The 15,039-nt window shown below is 44.8% G+C and overlaps 1 protein-coding gene across 1 annotated transcript; it reads left to right on the top strand.

Moving 5' to 3' along the window:
* The first annotated feature begins 550 nt into the window (after positions 1-550).
* Positions 551-12,866, top strand: c16h6orf136 (chromosome 16 C6orf136 homolog). The gene is made up of 7 exons (XM_070847107.1): positions 551-705; positions 6,221-6,458; positions 7,974-8,651; positions 9,895-9,983; positions 10,069-10,269; positions 10,408-10,477; positions 12,453-12,866. The coding sequence occupies exons 2-7, from the start codon at positions 6,360-6,362 to the stop codon at positions 12,594-12,596; spliced, it is 1,281 nt and encodes a 426-aa protein (XP_070703208.1). The 5' UTR covers positions 551-705; positions 6,221-6,359; the 3' UTR covers positions 12,597-12,866.
* The last annotated feature ends 2,173 nt before the right edge of the window (positions 12,867-15,039 follow it).

Here is a 15,039-nt window from a genome sequence, read left to right on the forward strand (position 1 = left end):
GGGCTACAGTGACTGCAGTTTACCAGTTTTATATGGTTTAGTCCTGTTTGACCGAGTGATGAGCCCAGCATCCTCCCAGCTCCAACATATGTCCCAGTTTCATTATCCTCCCAGTGTTCCTGCCATGCTGACTGTGCATCCGTCCTAATGAACATCTTAGCTTCATCTTTGCTCAAAGGAACTTGTTCATCTACATGTTACTTCGCCTGTTGGCCCCTATCTTTTCATTTCTGCCATCATGCCTGCCCCTTTTGAAATGTTTAATTCTATTTCCTGGACGCACCTGCACAGGGCAGAGACTGAGTCACTACAAACTAGACTATGTGTTGTTTATTCAAGTCTAAAGCTACCAAAATGGTGCAAAATGGTGCAGAACTCAACAATACGAAATGATTTTTCATAACATTATATATATTTTTACACTCCAGTGTGCTTCTTCATATATGTCCCGCATTGTTGGGTCGTCTGCGCTACATAGAGGCAGTCGCGCTATTTCCGACAGTCGTGAAAGCAGCATTGCTGACTGATAGCTTGAGGCGTGTTCGGCCGGGCGGGCAAGGACACACAGGTCTGGATGACATTTGTGTAAGTTAGCTAAGTAATCTTACCAGCTTGTTGCTAGCACTAATTTACTTGTGACAACTACACCCGACCCGGAGAACGACTGCATCTAGACTGACGTCAACTGGTTTTCGTCTGTAAAAGGTAACATTACGGGGACGTTTGTCAAGCCGGTAGCTAACGCAGTACTGACGCTAGCTCGCAGCTAGTTAGCCTAGCAAGCTAGCAGTCATCATTGGCTGTCACGGAGAGCAGCCAGCACGAGATAACTGCATGTCAGTTACTGTCAGCGTTTAAAAGAGGTTAGTCCCACGGCTGTTTGTGTAGTGATCAATGTAAAATACGTCTGTGTCCAGTTTAACCTAAATGGTGATTGACAAGACAGAAGATCAGGCTGACACTAATGTGATGAACAGAGGTGTTCATCTTTATTTTGTTATGCCATTTATTCAACTACAACTAGTGTCATCCCCGTCCTGTCAACATAGTCCTGCTTCATTCACACTGTGGTTGGGCCACTGCTATCAGGGAATATTTAGTAATGTCATCATCTGTCGCATTTCACTCCTTATGTTAACATGTTAGCTGAGCCTCTAGATGTGGTCAGTCCGAAGGTGTTCACTGAGTGTGTGTGTGTTACTGTACAGTTCCTTTTCACGTGTGTCCATTGTAAGCTGAAGGAAACCGTCCTGTAAAGCAGTATGTGTAGTATGTTCATGTATGGTTAATGCTGTCTCAACTGTCCCCATGGAGTCTCTGATTATAAACCTGCGGTCTGCTGCAAGTCATGTGCTTCAGGCATACAGTCGCTGAAAGCCTTGGTGGAGGACAAGTCAGGGGAAAACCAATCAGTGCCTTTGCCTGGAACATGCTTGACAGTTCGTTTCCCATACTGATATGACAACATTAAGTATGTGCCAATATGATGCAAACCCATCATTTATTCAATTCTCTTTAAAGTAGCACATCAGCAGGTGTTTATAGCTAAAACAGAAGGGTCTGAGAAAGCTGGTGGCTGTTGCTTTAGATACTGGTGAGACAACGAAACAATCAGTCATCAATCTTTATTTATACCAACTCGTAACAAATGTTACGAAATGTAAACACTTTCCATTAAGAGCGGGTCTAAATGACATTCTTTAATTATGAGACACCCAACGATTCAAGAATTCAAAACCCGTTGGGTATTCAGACCGTAACAGTGAGCATGACAATAGTTAATATCTGAATAATAATAACAGGACTAATAGCAGTAAAAAGATCCGCAGCAGTGATTCATGAAGCCAGAGAACCATAGCGGGAGAACCAGGACCAGGATCCACAGGAACCAGAGAACCACAGCAGGAGAACCAGGACCAGGATCCACAGGAACCAGAGAACCACAGCAGGAGAACCAGGACCAGGATCCACAGGAACTAGAGAACCACAGCAGGAGAATCAGGACCAGGATCCACAGGAACCTGAGAGATGAGAAAAGCACAGAAAGGCTTCGGGGAAGATACCAAGTTAGTAACAGACATTAAAGAGACATGAAGCATCAGGATGGAGAGGAAGAGGAGGAGAGAGGAGCCTAGTGCATCATGGGAGTCCCCCTGCAGTCGAAGCCTACAGCAGCATAACTAGGGGCTGGTCCAAGGCCTGATCCAGCCCTAAACTATAGGCTTTATCACAAAGGAAGGTTTTTAGTCTACTCTTAAATGTAGAGAGGGTGTCTGTCCCCCGAACCCAACCTAGAAGTGACAAATGCATGGACTAATTTTTCTGCATCATTTATAGACAGGATGGACCTGATTTTAGCAATATTATGTAGATGGAAAAAGGCAGTTCTGGAAATCTGTTTAATGTGGGAGTTAAAGGACAAATCCTGATCAAAGATAACAGTGGAGCTGGAGGCCAGAGTAATGCCATCCAGAGCAGCTATATTGTTAGAAAAGGCGTCTCTAAGGTGTCTGGGGCCAAGCACCATAACTTCAGTTTTATCTGAGTTTAGCAGCAGAAAGTTGCTGCTCATCCAGGACTTTATGTCCTTAAGGCAGACTTGGAGTTTAGCCAACTGATTGGATTCATCTGGCTTTATTGATAAGTATAATTGTATCATCTGCATAACAGTGGAGTGTTTCCTGATAATATTACCCAGAGGAAGCATATATAAGGTGAAAAAAGTTATCAGTTCATGTGCAGTTAGCACTTATTTGATTGGCCAATCAAATAATCTGCTGCTTGCCAGATTATGTTGCATTGCAACAGAAGTTGAATCATTTTTTTGCTAGACTGCTGGCTAACACATTAGCCATGGGAAATGTTATATGATGACAATATGTCAGATGTTGTGTTGACAGCTTTTTCTGTTGCCTCTGAGATGCCAGAAAACCAGTGCAGCTTTAACGGCTCCAGTGCTGTTAATACATCTTTATATACTAACTTATTGCCTATGTATTGGTATCGGTGTGGCTGATAAGTAACATAGTATCACAACAGAAATGCTAAACTAGATTTCATGTGATTTAGAAACACTGTCACCAGTGGCGATTCTAAACACACCCACCCAGGCTCACATGCTTACTGCACCTCCTTGGATCCTCAGCAGCACACCTGCCAAGTGTGAAGTTCATCGGTTGAGCAGGTCTCGAGAGAATCGAAGAACACACGGAGTCAGATAGAGACAGACAGAGATTCCCTCCTTTATAGTTAAAGGAGATGAATCAAAGCAAGCTGAATAAATATCCCGTTGACGAGACTTGGCTATGTCGGTGTATGTGCAGGTCTTCTATACTGTGAAATGGCGGGTGTCAGTTAGCATTACAGGGCATTGTCGCTGGCCTTATTTTTTTTTTTTTTTTCCCAGGCAAAGGCTGAAAACGGGTCCCATCAGTTGAGAATCACTGCCCTATAGTGACTTCTAGAGTTGTGTAATATAAGGGAGAGCAGTAGTTTTAAACAATAGAAATGAATGTATGTGAAGGTAATCTTGATGGGTTATAAATGTTTATTCATACGACTGTGATGGACCACAGCATCGTAGAGATCCAAGATATCAGGAACAGACGAGGGTGGGAAGGAATATCAGAGAGGAGAAATGGAGCTGAGGTGTGAGGAGACCTGGGCAGGTCTCTGGGTGAGTGATCAGCATCAGCTTATAGATCAATAACTCTACACGTATATATCTGTGGGCTACAGCTAACGCTGTGTTCACATCACTACACTGTAATGTTTGCTATCGTGTCCACTTGTATCGTGTCTCACAAGGCGTGATGTAACTTAACAGTGCTCTCCCTTTTCCAGCGGGAGGGGTGGGGGTGAGAGAAGATGGAGAGAGAAAAGAGAGCTGTCTGACTACAATCACTACGTGACACGCCGCTTCTCATTACTGATATCACTGTGCCGACAAATTTGGAAGTTAGAAAAGCAGACTTGTGGTGCACAGAGCACATTTAGGTTGGAATGAGTCTGACAGGTGAAGCCGCTGAAGGAACAACATCAATTCAATTCAATTCAATTTTATTTGTATAGCCCAATATCACAACAGAGTGTCTCATAGTGCTTTACAAAGCACTATGAGAGCTTTCAGTCTTACAACTCCATCATATCTCGGGGAAGATAATCATCCAGTCTTTTTCTATCAGATGAAGCAGTGAAGCGCCTCTCTTCACCTGCACAAAAAGCACCCAGGCATAAAGCCAGCATCTTCCCTTTTTGTGTGAGGAAAACTGTGCACTCCGTGTCCTCACAGGTTTCAGTTTGTGCAAGCTGCACCGTGATGATCTATGGGAAAGTGGAATTAAAACCTACTGAAAAAACACCAGCTCACTGTAACAGCTGCTCAGACTCACTACCTCCTACTACTGCAGTGGACAGTGACTCCCCTATGTTATGTCATAAGATGCATTGTTGAAAAGAAAAGTGTTTTTAGGAGCTTTGAGGAAAACGGCCACTTTCTCTTCTGCATTTCTGCCTGTATGTCCTGTAAAACATTAAATCCTGCATTGCCGTTTAAAATAGTCATTTTCAGACGAGGTTAAGCGTAAATGTCAGAAAAAAACGAACCTGCAAGTTTGCTCTTTAAAGTTTTAATGGTAGGAGAGTCGGAGTCACTGGTGGAAGTGGAGAGGACCATGCATGTAGTGTTTTCTACATTAAAAACTAGTTTGTGATTATGAAGCGCTACCAGGAAAGGATCCAGTGCAGATTGAAGAAGAATCAGGGCCCTGGCTGGGGTGGAGCCGGGCATATAAAATGGTATCATCAGCAAAAAAATGGACATTGAGGTATTAGTTAGGATTGTTTTTTATCCAGAGAGGACACTTTGTTATCAGTGACTGCGCACAGGTGAAAATCAGACCATTGTGGCTCTAGTATCTTCAGTGAGTCAATGAAGGCACAGAGCTGCAAAGTGACCACAGAGGTCACTAGGTCCTAGAATCCTAGTCTTAGTTTGGGAGGAGATGAGTTTCATTATGTGTGTGCTGCTGGCTGCTGTGTATGAATCTGCATTACTCCTGAAGAATACTGTAACCACCATGCAGGACCCAGAAAGTGTTTTAATTAAATGGTTTTGGACTTATGTTGTTTTTTGAGTATTTTATTTTATTTTATTTTATTTTATTTGTGTGACCCTTATCGCAGGATTTGATTGTCCCATGCCTAAATTATACTACCAGCACCACTACTAATGCTACTGGAATCATGGATATTTTGATCCTTGCCTTGATATTCTTGACACAGTTTGACCCTTGGGGTCTGAGATGTCACCACTTTATTGTATCGCCACTACAGAGGCAAAGGTTTGGTTGAAAATATGAAATAAATAAGTGAGGACAGATAAATTGAGCGCTCAGATGAAGGAGATATCGGCCAAGATTATCTGCAGCCGTGTTCTCGCATGTTTATACCCTTCACAGAGCAGTGTAGATGTCTGCACTGTTTACCACACAGAGTGGAAGCTTTCAGTCAAATATGGTTACAGCAGAGGTACCAGAGCTCCCTCTGCTGGTCAAGTATGGGAATTATTTACTGCTGAATCTACAGGAATACTGAACAAAAGACCAGAGGAGAGGAAATGTGATTAAAGCTTCAACCATGGATGATCTGTCGCTAATGAGACCAGATGCTTGTTTGTACCATGTCTTAAGAACTCATCAAGGTCACAGCTCCCACCTCAGATCAGTGTTCCAGAATTTGGTAGAAGAGTCATTTCATTTTGCCGATCTAATCATACTGGTGCTGATGTTTCTTTTCTGTCTGAAAGTTAACCAGTCATCAGGGGTTTCACTTGATCTAGCCTTGGGCCAGGCCTTGGTGAGAACCAAGGCCTGTGTTTCTTAAAAGGGGCGTGTCTGTCAGCTGTAACATTAAAAGATGGTGAGAAGTTTTCCAGTGCCATCAGTAACAGAAAAATATTGTTAACAGTTGAGATGGGTAAATCATTTAGGAAATGCTGAAGCTTCAAATGTTTATTAGTAACTCCATTATAGATGAACGCATGATTTTGATCGTTGGTTGTTATTGTTAAATACTTTTAGAAGATATAATGTTCAACCATCTCTCTTTGGGAGCATTTGCATATTAACATTTGCATATTACCACTGTGCTCACCAGTGTCCTGGTGGAAACTGAACCTCTCCCCATCACTAGCTCTGCCCTCTCTCCTCTGTGCTCCCAGCTCTGTTGAGATAGACATTCTGCTGCTACGCTTGGGAGTCATCCGGAGTCATATTGTCCAGAGGAGTCTGAATACTTGCGTCGTCCTCGGTGCTGTGATGGTCAGCTGTTGACTGGGGTTGCCCCGGCCCCTGCTGTGAATGGCTGTGAGCAGAGGGGGCGTTGCCTTCTGGGTGGGTTGTGTCTGCGGCCAGAGCAGAAGGCCACCCATCAAGACACAGAGCTGGAGCCTCAATCAGGTAATCTGTCCTGTCATCCATCTCACATTTGAGGAGTGTGTTTAGGGTTAGAGGGCCACCGGCAGTTCAGTGTCATTTAGTGTGGACAACAAAGCAGCATACACACATTATGTATTATATGAATCATTCCAGAACTTAACACAACTCTGTTTTTGGAATTTAACAAAGGAATAGTTGAACATTTTGGATCATTCATTCATACATATTATTCCTGGGCATGAGATGTTCAGGTACATATACATTCTCAGGTCTTTGTGTGAAGTTCACAGCTGAAGCTTAGTTTAGCATAAAGACTGGAAGCAGGAGGAAACACTTCCTCTGACTGTTTTACCTCCTACGGTGTTTTATTACACTATTTATAGACTCTGGTTGTTACTTTGAATACCATAATGTCTTGATATATACATATATATTTCATATGTTAGGAAGCAACATAATTCACACAGCATTATAGTTGTTGATGAAGACAAGCTTCAAATTGAAGCCAAATATTTAATTTAACTATTTGGATTTAATCGGAGCAGAGAATCTGGTCTCTAACAGTCTGATAGTCCTTCAGTGCCAGAGTCTGGCACTGATGAGAGGCTTCTATCTGGCCACTCTTTTCAACAGAAGTGTTTGTCCCTGGTGTCCAAACTATGACAAAAGACCATCCTCTCTCCTCGTCTGCTGCTCCATCTTTTAGTAAATGTGTGTAATCTGTTGATAATGTGACCTCTTGCAGCAGGCTGAATCCACCTCACTGTATGTCATTGCTCTGATGTTTGAGATATGAGCAGAACATCTGTTCTCTCCATCCTCCCTCCATCTGTGAAGTGAAGACCCAGCAGATTTACTTTATTTTGAATGGAAATGTGACAACCATCCTCACGGTGACTGCAACAGTACTGCATGTAAACATATTTTAGTAGAGCCCACAAATATAAGCATAACCCTTGAAAATGAGCACATTACGTCTTCTTTAAAGCCCAGACGAGTAGAGTGTTCTGATGGTAGTTCTTCTGGAAGCTTCTACTGTCCATGCAGGATCTGTGAACATGGTCTGAGTGACCATCAGGTACTTGGTCACGTCTCTCCCCTGGTTGTCTGGGTGACCGGCTCTAGTCCTGGTTCCACATTTCTTCTGTTGCTGTGCTCTCAGGTACCTTCAGAGCAGCAGAAATGTTTTTGTCACCTTCCCCAGAAGAAATGGGATGCACCTGAGCTAAATTTCACATGTCAATGTGATATTTTAGTTTTATTCTTTTTAATAAATTTGCAAGAATTTCTAGAATCCTGTTTCTGCTTCGTCCATATGGGATATTCAGTGTATATTGATGAGAAATGGTTGTAGCTAAAGGCTGTGACAAAATGTGAAAGCGTCTGAGTGCTTGGTGAATGTGCTGTATCTCTGGAAGCACAGAGATGAAACTGACTGACAGCTACCGATTTAAATGTCAGTAATAAGACGGTATGTGAGCAAGTGTTGCTGTTACAGTATTCTATGTTTCTAATCTGTCCCTATTGCTCCTTCAGGCAATTGACTGGCAGTGGACCCGTCACACCCGGCCCTTGAGCAGTGCATCATGGTCCCTGGTGCCCCCCAACAGCCTGAGATATCGGAGCATTAAGCAGCCGGCGCTGTCTCACCCATTCCACCATGCCAGCCAGACTCAGAGAAGAGGTTACGAAGAAGACTGGGAGGAGTCTCTCAGCGTGTGCGTTCTGGTGCGGCAGGGCGAGTCAGATGGCCTCCGCACGCTGCTGGAGATCCCCCTCCCCAGTCACAATAAACTAGGAGAGCTCCTCGCTCTGGGGGATCACAAGACCTCTGAGCTCTCCTTCCCGCTGACCACCGTGGACGGCAGCAGAGAGGATGACATCAGTGTCTCCAGCTTGAAGAGAAACAGTGTTGATGCTGTAAAGAGAGAGCATGGCTGTTTCAGAAGCCTGTTCGAAGCGGAGCGCTGTCCTGCGCCGTTCATGTACGGCTCTCAGTTTTATTGTTTTCATTGCCCCGGCACAGAGCCGGTGCCTGGCAGTGGGCTGAAGTCTAGGCAGGATATTGGACTTGACAACAAGCCTGCAGAGCCGCCTCTGCTGCCTCCCACCTCTCTGTGTAGCCACGCAGAGAGAGCAGAGGGGGAGCACACTGAAGGAGACGGTGAAGGGGAAGAGAAACTGGCCGTGATGTATGAAAGACTTAGGATAGAGGTAAAGGGAGCTGCCCGTGTGTGTCCATGTTGTATGACAGATCACTTCGGCCACTGATGAGAAAAAAAACCTACATTCACATTCTAACAATAAAAGTTTTGATATTTCTCTTTGTAATAGTAACATAAATAAGCTGGTCATTCATAAATGTCTCAGATTTGATGCCTCAGATTTAAAAGTGACGTGGCCTTCCATCGAGTTTACCTGGATTAAATCATAAGCAAATGACACAGGCTGCCAAATAGTGACCTCACACACTTCTACACACCCCGACTGGTTGGTTGTCTATCATCGGTCCCTTTCCAACGTTGTTTTGAGCAAGGCTTTCAGTGTTCTTTCACATGCATTACAAAACCCTTTTGTTAAATTGTTGTCATGCTCCAGCGTGATTGGCTCAGCTGTGACTGGAGCTATGGGACCCTTGATGTGACCGCACCACACACTGCATGGCCAAAAGTCAGTGGACACCATTACTAATTATTTAATTCAGGTGTTTCAGCCATAACATGTCCATGTTAGGAAAGTTAAAAAGTGACTTTAAACATGGCACTGTCAAAGGATGTGATCACCTGTTACCAATCATCTGTTGCATGAGTCACTGTAGAGCTCCAAACTGCCTCTGGGAGCAGCACCAGTGGAGCAGCTGCAAATCAGCCTAACATCACCATGCACAACAGCAAGCACTGGCGAGAGTGGTGTAAAGCACACTGGACTTGGGAGCAGTGGAAACATGCTCTTCTGAATGATTAATCACGCCTGTTTGGGGTTGGCTGATGCCAGGAGAACACAGATAGCAACTAGAATGCTTAGTGCTGACTATAAAGTTTTGTGAAGGAGGGGTAATAGTGTGGGTGTGTTTAGGGTTTGAGCTCTGACCCTCAGTTCCAGTGAAGGGTCTTCTTCTTCTCCTGTGCACAAAGCCAGGTCTAGAAAGCCACGGTTAGATGAGTTTGGTGTGAAGAACTTGCCTGGCCTGCTCAGAGCCCTTATCTCAACCCCGCTGAGCACGTTTGGGAGGAGGTAGAACGCTGTTTGCAAGCTAGGCCCTCTTGTCAGATGGTGGTTTCAAAATGAGATGTCCAACAAGCTCCTATAGATACGATGGTGAGGTGTCCACTAACTTTTGACACATCACCCAGTTCTGCTGTGACATTGCTGTTCAGTGATGCTGAGCTGGTAACTCATGAAGCTGTAAAGCTGTACCTTAATATCAGGGACTGACTTCTCTGTCTTTGCTTTGCAGCTTCCAAGTTTCTTTATGAAGAACCACGATTACAGCATGTACTCACATGATATGGAATTCATCAACGGCCTCCTCAATACCAAGACCAGGTGAAACCATTTGGGCTCATGGTGATCTCTTCTTACAGACAGCTCTGTGAATGTGTGGCCTGACTGAGTGTGTGTGTTGGTGTAGAGGCCTTGCGGTGTACCAGGTCACCGTCTCCGTGTGGCGCATCCTGTGTCTGTGTTACTACACCAAGGCTCAGCTAGAAGTGCTGAAGCTCACCAAGCACATGGAAGACGGGACCATTAAGGCTCGCTGGAGGATCAGGGGGCTCCCCTTCTACTCTCTGCTGCTGCGCTTCTATCGCAAAGACAAATCTCACCTGTACAGGTGACTCTACGCACATTCAGACAGGAGCTGGTGCGGTTACACAGCTGTCACCAGCTTTATACTAACAACATGATTTTAATCTTCATTCACTGTTTTCAAAGCTTTTGCTTCAATGTTTGAACTCTTCTTCTGTTGCAGGTCATACGATGCATTCTCCACTTTTTACATCGGACAGGATGGACTCATTCACTGTCACAAAGTTGAAAAGGTAAGTAGCTAAGAGAGCTACTGCTAACATTTACAGAGTGGCTAGGTAGGGTGTTTAGAGTGGACACGCAGCTGCTCTCAACTTTTCTTCCACTCTTATTACCTGTTTAAGAAAGCTCCAGTAATTGTTGGGTGGTGCAGTTTGTGACAGGCCCATCTTTGCAGCAGGCTCAGGCTTTAGTCTTTCAGCCCTTTAAAACTGATGAACTGCACTTTAAGGACAGATTCAAGTCTTCAACCCTGGATCTCAGTGCTGTTGGCAGGCCTTTGTTTGGTATATCAATGACTAAAGGAAGGATTGTGATGCTGATATTAAGGTGGTTTGAGTTATGTTACTATATTTTTAGGACATCTTGGTTCTCATCAGTAGAATCTGCACTCTACTGTGTATTTAATTCCCATGTCCAGCAGCATTATCAGCCCTGCAGGACTGGCTTGTCATTTTCAAATGGAAAGGTGTAAGTGTGGGCACGGCCGTCGAGTTTCTCTGGCAGAGCATTATGTCTGATTGAAAAGAGACAGTAAGGATTTAATAAGCAATCTGTGTTTATGTAGTGCCAATTCATTACAAATGTCAAGACACAAGACACTGTTCATGAAGAAAACAATAATGATTCAAGCATCATGCAACAATGGCAAGAAAGACTCCACTTTACCCAGAAGAAACTTCAGGTAGAACCTCTGGGGAGCAGAACCTCACAGCTACAATAACACTAGTGACTATATCACTGTTACTGATAGTGCTAACTAAGAATGACAGCAGTGAGCAGCATATCCATGGTGCTAATGATGAAACACTAACAGTGGGTAATGACTAATATCAGTAAAAGTGTAGTGTAGGCAGGAACCAGAGAACCACAGCAGGAGAACCGGGACCAGGATCCACAGGAACCAGAGAACCACAGCAGGAGAACCAGGACCAGGATCCACAGGAACCAGAGGAGCCCAGTGCATCATGGGAGTCCCCCAGCAGTCTGAGCCTACAGCAGCATAACTAGGGGCTGAGCCTGGATGGATCTGACATCCATCTGCTCACTGATACTTTCATTATGCCCTCTTCACACTATGTGTGGACTTAATCTACGATTATCTTCAATAGCCAGTAAACATCATTTAGTAGAACAGTGCCAGCTAGCTGAACAGCACGCTACCATTGCTTGCCATTGTGATTTAGAATGTTCGTTACTCCCACAATAGTGCTGGTAAATCCAACGTTATGGTTAAATAGCACAGGGAGCTGGCCAGCTGCAATGATGAAACAAAAACATGATCGGTTGATGCTTCACAGCATCATTGGAGTGCTCAGAAGGTACTCAGAAGAACTCACCCTCATTTGTAGCACGTCACACCGCTTCATGTCGCTGCTTCCATTGAAAAGGACTCATTGTGGCTCATCAGAGTGTTACCGCTCTGCATGTGATGCAGCTCAGACACAGACTTTTAAAAGGGAGCTGCTGTTTGAAAAAGAGGAGACGTTGCTATTAAATCCATGTGAAATGTTTCACTCCTTTTAGAATGCTTCTTCATGTAAATGTTACTTATCTTGCAGAAGCTTCAGTTATTTCAAAGCCACGCTCGAGATCAATATTCAAAATGTTTAATCCGTCAATAAGAATTTAAAGAAATGATAAACGGAGCATAAATGATTCAATAAAAGCTAGAAATATACTACTACTGCCACTATGTGATTTTTAAGGGAATTTTCAAATATTTTAACAGTGGAAATGTGTTTATTCATCCATAAGTAGTTCACAATAATCAAATTCAGATCATTAGAAACTCTACCACTTACTCTCAGAAAACCAAAACACATTTAAAAAGGACAGCAACACGAGACAGCACCTCCCCAGTGTGCTGGAGCTCAGGGTTTCTGAGCCTCCTGGCAGCTAACAGGTCACTAAAGGTGCCTTAATCATGACGCCATACGTCCCCTCATGTCCATCCAGCCGTCTGATTCCTCTGTCTCTGTGTTGCAGATGATGCCGGCTCAGCCCCCGGTCCTGCCCCGAGTAACTTCTCTCCTGGCGGGGGCTCTGGTAGCACTTGGGGTGCAGGAGCATCGGCCAGCTCTCAACCTGCTGCCCCTCCTCCTGTCCTCACTACGACAGAGCAGAAACTGACTCCAGGACAGTGATTACAGGAAGAACGGCCATTGGAGTCAGCTGTGCGTCCATTATCTGAAAATGTCATGTTGGCCCTGAATTAAACACAAAGTCAATTTATGCTGCTTTTCCTTTTTCTAATTTGAGTTGAGTTGAAAGCGGTTAACCTGTTTTTGGGTCCTGTCAGTCATCCCGGCTCCTTTAAATCTCTCACACTACAGCTGTTGCAGATTGAAGCTAAATACGATATTAAGCACTGTAGATGTTGCCTGGCAGCACAACAAGCTTCGTAATGACAGAAATCTTAAAGATGTGACTTTAACACACAAGATGACCAACGTGTGCGACAATCCACAAGCTAACGTCATGTTCCTGCTCCTGTTTGACACGAAGGCCAACCTTTGCAGTGCTGGTGCAGCATCACACATGCAGCAGCTTCCTCCTCCTAGTTAGGACTAGTTCAATATCTGCTCACTTGCTTTCTTTGGAGAGTAAGATGAGAAGATGTCTGTTGTTGTCATCGTTGTGTCAGTTGTACAGGTGGAGCTGCCTTTGTGGAGTGTGTGTTGGGACGGCAGTGCTGGGCTTGTTTCAGTCTTACCCAAAGCACAAGAGCTGAGGCCAACACTGACCCGACCCCGCTAAAAGTAGAAGCAGATGGCCTTTTAAGTAGAGCGGATGAGTCAGGACGTGGTTAGCCTAGCTCTGTTCGGCCTGGCTCTGAAGCTCTCTTCTTTGTTTAGTCCTAATGCACACAGACAGTTGGAGCTGTCAGAGAGCTGTCTAAGGACTAACTCAGAGCTAACTAGCTCCGTGCTCCTGTGATCTCTGATGGTACCGGGCCTGAGACTCCAGGACGCTGCACTACCGTGTTATTTGTCAAGAAATAGTTCCAGCATGTAGCTCCACCTAAAACTCCAAACTTTAATGTTCACATGTCTGCTGCAGGCCGCGCAGCAAGGCTAACCACAACCTGAGGACGACATCCTTCCTTTCATCTTACTCTCAGAAAGTGGATGGATGCATTATTCCTTTTAGCTCCAGGATCCACGTGGATCAGAGACCTGGTCTTATGGAAGCTGGAGTGTTTGGTAGCTCAGCAGACCGCTCATCATATGGTATAGTCTGAGGACATCACAGCACGCTTTCCAAAAGCTGATTGTCACACTGAATCAGGTTTCAGTGTCAGTGAACCAACTCAGAGAGGATTTCACTGTTTTCATCAAACTGAGTGTGAAGGAAAGCAACCCCAGTCCACGTAGGACGGAGCAGACGTGGGCCTCACGGCACACATTCATGTCCTGGATCTTTTAGGCTGAGTAGAGAAAGCACACGAAAGATGTTGGGGCAGTGGTGGAAGGCTGCGATGTGTGTAAACCACCGCTGCTCTGACATCAGTGTGCACGGTGGCGTGTCGAGTCTGAGTCCTTCCTGGTCCTGACGCATGTTGGAATTGGACCTTGTCGCTCACAGACGGTGCAAACTGACTGGCCACAGCCGCCGTGCTGGTCTGCCATCGAGAATTCAAGGTCTTTTCTTTGCCTTCGCAGTGGAGAAGCAATAAATGATCGCGTAGTCATCACAGTAGTCATGTCTGAAGGCCCTTCTCGTCTTACAACAGTTTGTCTGTTGTTCTCGCTCCAGCATTCAGTTAAGATTCCTGCAAATATGAAAAAAGGTTTAAATCCCAGGGTGATTGTGTGATAGAACTCCTGAGCCCAGAGAGGAGCTGCCTCTGTGACTCCAACAGTTTACCGCTAGCACACTGCAACTTCACCCATCTTCACTTCTTTGCTGTTAGTTTTAGTTAAGTTGAGCTCTTCTTCACCTGCTGCTGCTCACTCTAGGATCAGTCACATGATTCTGAACATGTGATCGATGGGTTTGTCTGAAATCTCTTTGGTCTTTGTGGTCATTTCCAAAAGAAACCTACTGTGAGAACATTCTAGATACAAAGATGCAACAGTCCTAGATCCGTTTGGTCGTGTCTGTGGCTCAGCATGGTAGCAGGTCGTTGTGGAGCCTCGTTAGTTTGAGCCGGCGAAACATTCTCCTGTTTGGTTCAAAGCTAGATGATAACAGAAGTGGGAGAACTTGGTGAAGTGATGTCTGACATCCTGTATCGGTACTTTGAAGCCCAGAGAGGATGGTGGCACGTTGGCTGCCCAGCAGACAAAGACATGGTTCCAGAGCACTCGCTGCTACATGTGAGAGAGGCTAGAGAGAGAAGGACGTCCCTGCTTGTCATGACTACAGAAAGCTGTCCTCAGCTGGGGTCAGGCTTCAGTGGAAAGTTCCACATGGCACCTCAATATTTAGAGCATGCTGTAACAGTAGCTGTCGTCCGTCAGGGAACGACTCTTCTCTGGTGTGTATGTATCCGTCTTATGTGTCCAAACGCGACTCGCCAGGCTCTGTGTTGCTTCACTTCCTCGTGTACTGCTGCAGTAACTCTGCTGTG

This window comes from Pempheris klunzingeri, chromosome 16 (genome assembly GCF_042242105.1).
Source record: "Pempheris klunzingeri isolate RE-2024b chromosome 16, fPemKlu1.hap1, whole genome shotgun sequence".
NCBI lineage: Eukaryota > Metazoa > Chordata > Actinopteri > Acropomatiformes > Pempheridae > Pempheris > Pempheris klunzingeri.